The sequence below is a fragment of the Phaenicophaeus curvirostris genome, chromosome 1 (assembly GCF_032191515.1).
Source record: "Phaenicophaeus curvirostris isolate KB17595 chromosome 1, BPBGC_Pcur_1.0, whole genome shotgun sequence".
Classification (NCBI taxonomy): Eukaryota; Metazoa; Chordata; class Aves; order Cuculiformes; family Cuculidae; genus Phaenicophaeus; species Phaenicophaeus curvirostris.
Window position 1 is genome coordinate 128,245,186 of NC_091392.1, and position 10,878 is coordinate 128,256,063.

General features: G+C 42.7%; 1 protein-coding gene across 1 annotated transcript in view; it reads left to right on the plus strand.

Moving 5' to 3' along the window:
- The window catches only part of MAP3K15 (mitogen-activated protein kinase kinase kinase 15), an 83,300-nt gene extending 72,490 nt beyond the window's left edge, over positions 1-10,810 (plus strand). Inside the window, exons 20-29 of the mRNA XM_069854485.1 lie at positions 873-1,056; positions 3,325-3,502; positions 4,206-4,380; positions 6,084-6,269; positions 6,588-6,693; positions 8,205-8,415; positions 9,227-9,339; positions 9,521-9,618; positions 9,727-9,803; positions 10,297-10,810. Of these exons, the coding sequence (XP_069710586.1) occupies positions 873-1,056; positions 3,325-3,502; positions 4,206-4,380; positions 6,084-6,269; positions 6,588-6,693; positions 8,205-8,415; positions 9,227-9,339; positions 9,521-9,618; positions 9,727-9,803; positions 10,297-10,417 (1,449 nt within the window). The 3' untranslated portion in view covers positions 10,418-10,810. The remainder of the gene's footprint in view (positions 1-872; positions 1,057-3,324; positions 3,503-4,205; positions 4,381-6,083; positions 6,270-6,587; positions 6,694-8,204; positions 8,416-9,226; positions 9,340-9,520; positions 9,619-9,726; positions 9,804-10,296) is intronic.
- Positions 10,811-10,878: the final 68 nt, after the last annotated feature.

The window sequence follows — 10,878 nt, forward strand, 5'->3', positions numbered from 1 at the left end:
CTTGTTTAACTGCTGGGCTACTATCTCCCTTGAGGCCACTATCTTTCTGCTGGTCCTTCAGAGCCTGTTTTATGTAAAGATGCTGAGACTACAACCCATAATCTTGCCAGGTACATGCCATACAGTGCATACTTGCTGCACAACTTTTGCTTCAAAACATTTATGCCAGATTGTTATTGGAGAATAAGAAGGCACTTAAGGAGCTGGAAAAATCACTAGGAAGCAAGCTGTAGAAGCACATTTTTTGTTACTTAAACAAAGAGTGGGGGTCTTGTTAGATCTTTGGACTTCATGTGCTTTCCAGTTAGATAACCCTGAAAAGCTAGGGCAGACATCTGGCCTGAGTGCCAGGAGTGGTGACAAGGTCTGCTAAGGTCATTGTGAGCATTTGTACAAGGAGGATTGTCAGCAGTAGGAGCAGAACAGGTGCAGGCTCCAGACAGTCAGTGCTAGAAGAGGAAGTTATTCCTGTTCTTGGGCACAAATGTGCTGGAGGAGTCAGCAATTTAGAGAGACAGTACTGGCCTGGGGTGATGGGAAGCATATGTAATAGCTGAAGGAATTTATGGCTGGTTGGAGAAGCAGCATTTGAAGCACTTAGTGTGGATAATGTCCAGCTCCCGAGATTGCCTGAAGATAGATGGTTAGATACATTTGTGTAATACCATGTGGATATCCGCGCCATGCTTGCAATGAAGTAAAACAGGATTAGAACCTTGTTGTCACTTCACCACTTTGTGTGGGTACCTGGATCACTCTTTTTCCATGACAGTCAGTGAGAATGCGAGAGATGTTAGTATAAGAAGACTTTGTCCAGTGATCTCCTTGCAGATGTTTAGTAAAAATTATTTGTATTCATGTTTTACTTGCAGGTTGGGATGTTTAAGATTCATCCTGAAATACCAGAATCACTGTCTGCTGAAACAAGGGCCTTTATTTTGCTCTGTTTCGAACCTGATCCTACTAAACGTGTTACAGCAGCGGATTTGCTCAGAGATTCCTTCCTAAAACAAGTAAACAAGGGCAAGAAAAACAGAATTGCATTCAAGCCTACAGGTAATGGATTATTAGCCAAATCCAAGTCAACATCATTATTAAATGTTATGTAAAATATGGGAATTGTTAAGCACTCTCTTTTACAAAGGACGTTTCTTATGCCAGGAAAGCAGCAGGAACCCAACTATTGAAAGTGACTGTGATTTGTAATTAGACATATTTAAATTCAACAATTCTCGCAAAATATGGTGTCTTGTTTATTTTGCGTTTTGCTTGCTGAAACCTTCCAACCCCATTTTTCCTCTCCCCAGAAATAAATGCCTCACTAGTAGTGAATTAAAATTAGAGAAATAACATTTCATGAAGCTTCTCCAAAGCAGTTCTACGTTCTAGATTCACAATTATGTTTATAGAGGTTTATAGAGTAGGTGTTTGGCACCTGATAATATGTGTCTGTTAGGTGTTCGGGTCCACATGGTTCAGCATTTTTCAAACTTGTTATGTAAGTTGGTAAATTGGCACATACATACTGATGTAGCTGTGTAGTGGGTTGTTTTGTTTTATCCGTCTAGTGTCTTCCCTCCTCCTCACTCCCAAACATATCAGCCACTTTCTCAGTGATAAGATAATAAACCTTAATATAAACCTGCCAAATAAGTTATCAGTGTTTGAAGGAACTGTCACTTCAAAAATGGGCAAAGCCTGCTTCTTTCCCCTGCCTGCTTACACCCATGCACACACTCCCGGTGCAAATTGAATTGTTTTCCTTTTTAAGCTTTCTCCCTCCCTCCCTCAGTAAGGAACATTTGAAGTAATAGAGTTGTAAGGGAAAAAAACTAGCAAAGAATGTATAACATCTAGCTGAACTGCTAGCGGAGGTATTGGCAGTCTGTAGCGTTCTGCCCCACTGCAATACTGTTCCCCTGTGCCCTTCTCAGCCCTTGCCTGAGGACATTTTCCTGGAAAAATTACATGGTATCAGAACTCCTTCAGATGGGCTGAGGATCTGCCAGGTTACACACTGAGCTGCTGCAAGAAGCAAACTCAGTGCTGGCCATGGACAGGAACAGAGCAGGCAAATGAAAGCTGGTTGTCAGCTAAAAGGAGGGAAAGGCAAAATGACTGCAGCCAAGTGTGTGTTTTGCTGTGCTGGAGCAGGGGAAAGCTGTGCTGGCTGCTGCAGCCATCTCCAAGGGGAGCTTGGGGGCCCAGCAAGTTGCCACAATCTCAGCTACAGCAGTTCAATCTGTCTCCTCCCTCCACTGCCTCCCTCACTGCCAATTTCCAGCTTTGTCCCCACCATTCCATCCTGTCTCTATTACTTTTCTCTTTCCAATAATAAAAGCAGCCCAGAGCAAATCTCAGCACTTACTCTTGGGACAGCAACTTTCAATTTTCTATATTGTTGAGACACCTTGAACCGGTTTTCACAAGGTGACATATATTGTTTCATTTCTGTGACTTCACCCTCAGCCATCTGAACATCAGTCATGTACCATGGAGTAAGTCAGAGCTCTCCGAACAACTTTTAACTTCTCACTCTCTCCTTCCCCCTCCTCCACACGATTTGAAGTGACAAGCATCAAAATCTTTTGTAGTAGTTTAGCTTCATGGATGTGTGCACATAAACGTTTTGACAGAACTTCTTCCTCACCTTCCCTGTGACACAGTTGCAAACTGGCAATCAGAATTATAGCAAGCTCTCAATACCTGTTATTTTTAATTTCTCCTTACTTTGAAGATGAATTGAAAAGGGACTGGAGATTTCTTTCAGGCTAGTGCAGAGAGAGAGAGTCCTTCATGAGGGCAAGGGGACATGTGAGCAAGGCGGATACCTCAGGTGTTGGAGAGGGAGCAAACATAATAACATAGTCATAAAGAGGTGAGGAGAGCAAGTAGCAGAGTGCTCTCTGCCTAGAGATATGGCTGTGATGGAGCAGTTGATGGTAACCTATTGGTTTGATTCAGGCTCTTTAAACATCTGTATAATCCAGTTGTTCCACTTTGTCAGACCAGCACCAAGAGGGAGTGTGTTTATGGGGGGGGGGGGGGGGGGGTGTGCAAGGCAGTGTGACAAAATGGCATTTCATATGAGTATCTAGCTGCTTTGCTGCCGTTGGGTTCATTAGTTAGCTCGTTCACACCTTTTATTGGTTATGCATGTAATGATTTTGAGTTGTATTGCTGCTTTCTATCAGCAAGGTTAGCTGTTTCTAACCCACATTTCAAAATGAAATCTTGATATCACTGAAGTTGATCACAGCTGTTTCAAGCACATAGTCCTTTTCTGCCTAGTTCTGTTACATGTTTTACCATGTCTATTTATAGATTATAATCATACTACATCCCTCCCACTGCCAATCCATGGAGAACAGGCTGGCAGTAGCAGCAGTGAACATGGCTCTGTTTCACCAGACTCTGATGTACAGCATGACATGTTTTTTGAAAGGCCAAAGAGATCCATTTCAGAGATTCAGACAAAGCATCCGATTTCCCATTTAATAAGGTAAAGCATTTGCTTGTCGCTTGACACCCATGAGGGTTTATATGGGTTTAATTCACATAATGACTAGATAAGCAGGTGTGTTAAACAGCAAGCGAGTTGCATAGGCAAGTTACCAGTTAATTTAAATATTTTCTGTATTTATTTAATGAACAATGATCCTTTCTTTTCAGGTTTCCACGTCTTTATATATTCCCCACAAGAAAAAGTGAATTAAATATCAGTAGTCTTATTGACTGAGTGGATTTGGGAGTCAGCGGAGGAGTTGACCCTTCCATGTACTCATGGAAAAAGTGAAGGAAAGGGGCATCAGAAAGACAGTTCTGCTGCTTAGAGGGCACAAATACTTTCAAATGAGTATGTTGCAGTATGGGGCCAGAAAAAAAGAATAGTTATCTCAATCCAGGGTTCTTGGCTTTCCTCCCCCAAACTGATCCAGTGCTGGGTGACATTAATGCCAGCATCTAAGCTGGATGGTCAGCCTTGTGCTTTCAGCTTCAGTGGGGTCCGAGGATCAGACCTCAGCCAGCTGAGGATGTGAGCCATTTTCTGTCTCAGAATTAGGGTTTAACAGTCTGATCAATCTGTTGCTGTAGTTTAACTCACTTTTTAGCATCTGAAGTGTCCCTACTCACTTCTGACAGTACTGACGTGTTGCTAATGCTGAGCTCTCTCTTTTGTGTGTGTGGCCCGGTTGCTGATGCAGCGTGCCTGATGATTGCTCGACCTCAGAGGACAGGAGCACCTCTCCTTCCCTTGAAGATAAGGATTCTGGTCTGTTTCTGCTGCGGAAGGACAGTGAACGCCGAGCGATCCTATATAAAATCCTTAAAGAAGAACAGAATGAAGTTGCTTCCAATTTGCAGGACTGTATTGCACAGGTAATTCCACTTCAGCTCTTCTTTTCCCATGTCGAAAGGCAAATGACAAGCCAGGTAGTAGTATTCCTTTTCTGAGAATTAATAAGTGGAAGGTACTTGGGTCGTTTCATCCGAGTATCTTTAATCACTGAGACCTGTAACCGTGTGAGCCATTTGCTGTCAGCTGAATGGATCGCAAGCACTACCTTTGCCTGCTGCTGGGCTCCTGCCTTCTCTGAGGGAGAAGATTTGGAGCATTTGGTGGGTTGGGTGGTTTTGGTGCTGTGCTTTGTTTTGGCTTTTAAGGACATGGAAATGCAACATCAGGTAGCAATAGGTATGATTTGCATTAAAGATAGAGAACTGATTAACAATTTTTAATTCGAAGCATGTGTAAACTAGGTGCCAAGAACACAGTATCTGAATCTTAAAAAAGCTCGGGTAGATTTCTAGAGAGGGAAGGATTGAGTGGGAAGGTTTACTGACTGTAAAGAGGAGCAAGGAAATAAACATCTTTTCAGTTAACCCATGGCCAAGCAATGCCACACACCAGTTAGAGTTGATTGTTTAGCTTCTTCTTCTCCATATCTGCTCCAAAGGTGCCACAGACATTATCTGTTCTTCTCAAAGCTGTGGTTTTTCACCTGGACTGCATTTATATCAAGGTCAGCCTGGTGACCTGTGGTGTCCCTGGCCAGCCATGGGTCTTGGTGCCCAGGTGCTGGTGAGGGTCCTGCTGCTCCTGGGGCAGCTCCAGTTGAGCCTAGTGTGAGCAGCCACCTCCACGCAGCACAGGGCTTTGGTGCTCCCCCAGGTCTCGCTTCCCCTGCAAACTGCCTAACAGTGTAGATGGGCTCATTCCAGACCCTGGGGGGTCTTGCAGAGCTTTACAGGCCCAGGAGAAAGGCTCACAAACTCAGGCTGGGAAAGAAATTGAGGTAAATTTCTGCTCTGAGCTTAAACTGCAAAATAGGTTACAGCCTTGTGAAGGACTAGAATTCATATGTGAGCTCTTAGTCAGAAATAACTAGGGCTCTAAATATTTTCCAGGATAAAGAAGGATTATTTAGTAACAGCAAGTCCTACCTACCTCCAGCTGTTTTTGCAGCACTGCTGTGATCATCTCGTTTCCATAATTTTTGTAATACTTCTCCCTTTACCTTGTAGTTTTACAGGTTGTTTGGATAGCTTTAACTGTAGGGGAAATGGACTGCAAATCATAGAATGAACACTTGAATCCTATCACTGTGTAATCTTGGACCTTTATCTGACTTATAATAAATGCATAAACAAAGAGATATTTTTCCTAAGGAAACAAAGTGTCCACATAATCGGATCTAAGTCCAGGTTCAGCTTATTGAAAGGACAGCAGCTAAAAAAATTCAGTCTCTACTGACTCTGCTCTTTTTGTGGAGAAGAGCTGCCCTCTGCAGTACCTTGCAGAAATGTGGAGATGTTATCTGGAACCTCTTCCCTTTGTGACAGACACAGTAGTAGTAAATTTAATTTATTTTTTGGAAAATAGGAATTATGATTAAAAATTTTTTAGTTAGAAAAAGGTAGAAACAAAAGGCTTTGCAGAAACGAAAGTTCTGTGATTTCAGTGCATCGCTGTGAAATAAATATGAGCAATGCTGTTAATTGCAGCCCTAAAAATACTAATGCTACTAATTAGATGTTTAATGACCCTGGGCTTTGATAGGCATTCGTTATCTTTTCTCCAGAGCTCTGAAGAACTGCATCTTTCAGTGGCTCATATCAAGCAAATTATTGGGATTTTAAGGGACTTCATACGCTCTCCAGAGCAGAGAGTGATGGCTTCTACCATATCCAAGTTAAAAATGGATTTGGACTTTGACAGCACTTCCATTAATCAGATTCATCTGGTCCTGTTCGGATTTCAGGATGCGGTGAGTTCTTTTCTAGCAGACGAGGAGAGGGATTCTTCCCGGACAGAGCTCACCTCAGGGTTTTGCAGCTTCCCCACTTTATTCCTCTTCCTCCTTGTACTATTGAGGGGCTTGAATCACACTCCGGGTCGGGTTTGAAAGCTCTGCCCTAAAACTGCCACATCTGTTGATTAGACGTTCAGAAGTGGAGGGTGTTTAGTGACCCACGCAGTTGTTGCTTTAGAAAATTTCATCTGGTTATTGAAAAACAAGATTGTCTTTCCAAAGGTGTAAGCAAATGTTGTTTGCTGCTATTTTAACTTGCTTATTTATTTACAGGTGAATAAGGTATTAAGAAATCACTTAATAAGGCCCCACTGGATGTTTGCAATGGATAACATAATTCGCCGTGCAGTCCAAGCAGCAGTCACTATTCTTATTCCAGGTAAATCAAAGCATCTGAAAATAATTTTTTCTCTTTTTCTTTTTTTTTTTTTTAAAAAAAGGCATTTCAAAGAGTTCTGGCAAATGGAACAGTTTAGATGTTTAATCTGTCAGCATGCCATTAACTGCATCACGTGTGCCCCTACATCAAAGGCACAGGGTCAGGATGTTGTACAGAAAGAAGCGTTGATCTGGAGGATTAATGTTGTACTTGCAGTACAGACGCATGTAATGAGGAGATAACCAGCGGTTCTGCGCTGCCAGTGTGGTCCAACCACGACAGAAAAGGCAAATTAAATTCAGGCCGAGCTGGAGCTTATCCAGTAAGAAAGAAGGTGGCTCTGTACAACATTTTAATGACATCCAAAGTGGGCAACACTGGTTATGTACTCTGAAAAATGATCACTGAGCTGTGGAACAGATGCACGGAGTGCATTAATATGAGGAGGAGTACGGTTTTGGACTATAGATAGATGGTAGGATAAGTAGATAGTAGGAAAAATCACTAGCACCACCAAGAAGCAGGAGGATAAATGACTAAGAACTGTATGGGAATAAGTCTAACCTGGAAATCTGCAAGTGGTTTTGTAACCCTCTGAAGTGCTGAGCACCCTTTCCAGTAGGAGTGTTCTGAGAGCACTTACTGATGGGTGAGCCCTTTCAGTCCAAAGCTGCTTTTGCATTCAAGCCTAATCAACTACGTTTTTTAAGACTGTGTTTGTAGGAGAAGAATGCCAGCTACTCTCTGATGGGAAGGGTGGCCACTGGCAACAAGTTCTGAGAGAACTAGTGTTAGAAATGCTACCTGGAAAAGAGGAAAGCTCTTTGGCCCAGGGCATTAGGGGAAAACAACCCTCTTCCCTTTCTCTTTTCCCTTTTCTCCCTTTTTTCTTCTCCCTTTTCTTCTTCCTTTTTTCTTCTCCCTTTTCTCTTCTCCCTTTTTCCTTCTCCCTTTTCTCTTCTCCCTTTTTCCTTCTCCCTTTTCTCTTCTGCCTTTCCCTTTCCCTGTTCTCCTTTCCTTTTCCCTCGCCCCTCCTCTCCTCTTCCCTCTCCCCTCCTCTCTTCCCTTTCTCCTCCTCTTCCCTGTCCCCTTTTCCCTTTTCCTTTCCCTTTCCCTTTCCCTTTCCCTTTCCCTTTCCCTTTCCCTCTTTTCTTTAATCTCCATGCTTTCAAGAATTTCTCATTAATACATTTTATTAACTATGTTTCTATTTATTTCATCACCAATGTCTTTGTCACCTCTACAGCTGTGATCTGCAGCTGCCTCCCTCTACTGTTGTGCTACAGCTGAGCTATCGCAGTGCCGCTTAGTTCAGAATCGATGCCAGAGAATCTCTGGTCCAGCCCACAATGCTTTGCTGCTCCCCTGCTCAGTGCTGCGATAAAGCACTCCGTGCACAGGCCACTTCCTTAGCTGAAGCTCTCCCTCTCACAGTAATAAAGCCGACTGTAACACCTCTGAAGACACATTTGTTCAAAGAAATGTGTATTCTTCACTGTTCACTTGCCCAGAGCTTCGAGCTCACTTTGAGCCGGCGTCAGAAACCGAAGGCGGGGACAAGGACTGCGATGAAGCAGAGGACAGTTTCCAGCCTGCTGAACAGAATGGGGCTGAGGATCCCCTCGTCACATCAGGAGTCAGCACCCTTAGTTCTGTGGTGTCACATGAGGCTCGGCAGCAGCTTAGCCTGGAGCTGGCCAGACTTAAACAAGAGACTTTAAGGTAACCCCCGTGTAAAGGCCGTGGATTTATTTTCAGGTACCCTTTGGAAAACTCAGATGTCACTTTGTACAGTGACACGTACAACAGAACGTAGATACTGCTCACCTACTGCAATTGCCTTGTGATAAGGCAGACCTTCAAGGAACACAAATGGATTCAGAACGTGCTGGTAAACAGCCTTCAGTACAACTTTTGTTTCTCTGTAATTCATCTTTTAATTGCAGAACGTCAGGTCAGATTTCTGCTGTTAAGTAATTAGGCTTGTGCAACCGTGTTGGTTTCCTTCTTTCTTCTTTGACTCCTTGGGTGCCACCTTAACCCAGTGGCAGTGACCTTAAAGCTGTTCCTGCAATGAAAGGCCAGAGCAGCTCTGTCCTGGCCCCCTAATTAGCACCAGCAGAGCCCCCGTCCTGTTTCTCTTGGGTTACATTTGCAGGCTGCTGCCAGTGTGTTAACAGCTGAAGGTCCCATTCTATTTATGGAAAATCTGTGATCAGGAAGTCCCTGGTAGAACATCTCAGTGTAAATACTGTTAAGCAGTAAATGGCGGCATAAAGGCTGCAAGTATAAAGGCTACAAAACAACAGGAACAGAATTTGCCAGCTATTCACTTAATTCTGCAAAGATGAAAGCTTTAAAGGATCACCACTAAGTTGAATCTCAGACAACCAAGATGACATCTGTGAGCCACAAAATATGTCATAAAGAGAGTGACATCTCTGTCCTTGGGTAGTTGTTAAAAATGATAAATATTTTTTTCAGCTAGTTGTATTCTTACTATGGTTGTGTTTGATCTCTCTCATGCTAACAGGCTTTTGGAAAACCTTGTTCAGAAGGAGAAAGAGTACCAGGCTCTCTTACGACAATGTTTGGAGCAAAAAACTCAAGAATTACACTTGCTTCAATTACAACTAAAACCCAAAGGTATGAGGAGGTACTGCATACTGGGACTGCTGCACACAAATGTACTGGATTGTGTTTGCTTATTTGATTTGGCTCAGGGTAACTTCAGAGTTACATCTATTTTAAGCTTCAGTAGTTTGAAACCCATCATTTCTGCCCTAGTTTTGAGGTGCATTAACCCATACTTTTGTTTCCTGTTTAGACTCCCAGTGGTCTGCAGCATCTTTTAGAGAGAACGCAGACCCTGAGCTCACAAACTGGCTGAAACAGCAAGGAGCAGACTTGGATGCTATTAAAAGGGTAAGAAAAATTTAACACAAAATTGTTTCTTATAAGGCCATGGTAGGCATGATTAGCAGTTTGGTTTCAAAGAAGGACTATTAATTTAGGAATAAATTTGCCTTTTAGTTTGCTGAAGAAGATTATACCCTGAGCACTGTCCTTAATGATATCACTAAAGATGATTTGCGTTATCTTCAACTGCGGTAAGAAAGTCTCTCTTGGTGCATTGTTACGAGCTTAACTACTTTGTAAAAAAAAGTTAGAATTCAGGTTACTCAAACAGCTCAGAGATTGCTCGGCGGCAACAGCTGTGAATTGCATCTCTGATTTTGTGTTCAAGTTTTTCCCATTTGAACTGACACAGCAGAACAACCACAGCTCGGGTGCTTCAAGCCACCTAAGCTTTGGGGTTTATCAAGGTTGGAGCTACCTCTGCACCATTCAGGATGATGGTAGAAAACAGGCATAAAGAACTGAATTTTCCTACCGACTGATTCAAGTCCTTTCATTGTCATTCTGTTAACCCCTGGATGACCTGGAAGAAGTTGTTTTAGCCATATCCTTGAAGAAGCACAGTGTTTTCTACGTAGTCATACAGGGGGACCCTGGGGATTTCTAGATTTACTTCATGCTCACTTCAAAGTAAAGGAGATGAGGGAGCTTTCCCCTAACTGTTCTCCGTGCTTCTTCACACAGGGGTGGTCTTCTCTGCAGAATCTGGAAAGCAATATTGAACCACCGACAAACAGCTGGGATGACCTCAGAGCAGAAGGTTGATGCTTTGGAAGGAGAAGGTGCAATGGGAATAAACAAATGAAAGATACATTCCTGACACTTAAATTATTAGATGTGTTTATGTACGTGTAGTGGCCTTGCAGGTTTTGCACAATTAGTTAGGTAGCTTGTTTGACCATCAATGTAACACACAGTGAACAGTAGCAGCTTTTAAGTCAATGTCAATGCACTTGAATTATTTCTGCCAGAGTAATGCAGAAGTCAAACGCCTGTCTCTGTAATATAAAGCATTAGCTGAGAAAAAACCTTTTCTGCAGAACAGGTGCCACTCACCAGAACTGGCTTTAGCATTGTGAAAACTGTGAACTTAAAATGTGCTACAGTTGTGCTGGCTGGTGGTTTGAGCAGGGAGGATACACTAGAGCATATGTTGCCCTTTCACAGATGACTGTACATAGCTTTTTGTATTAAAGCTACTCTCACTGAACTACTAAGAAAAGCCTGGCGTGTTTTCACTTTGTAATTTTTCTGCAGCAGAAACAC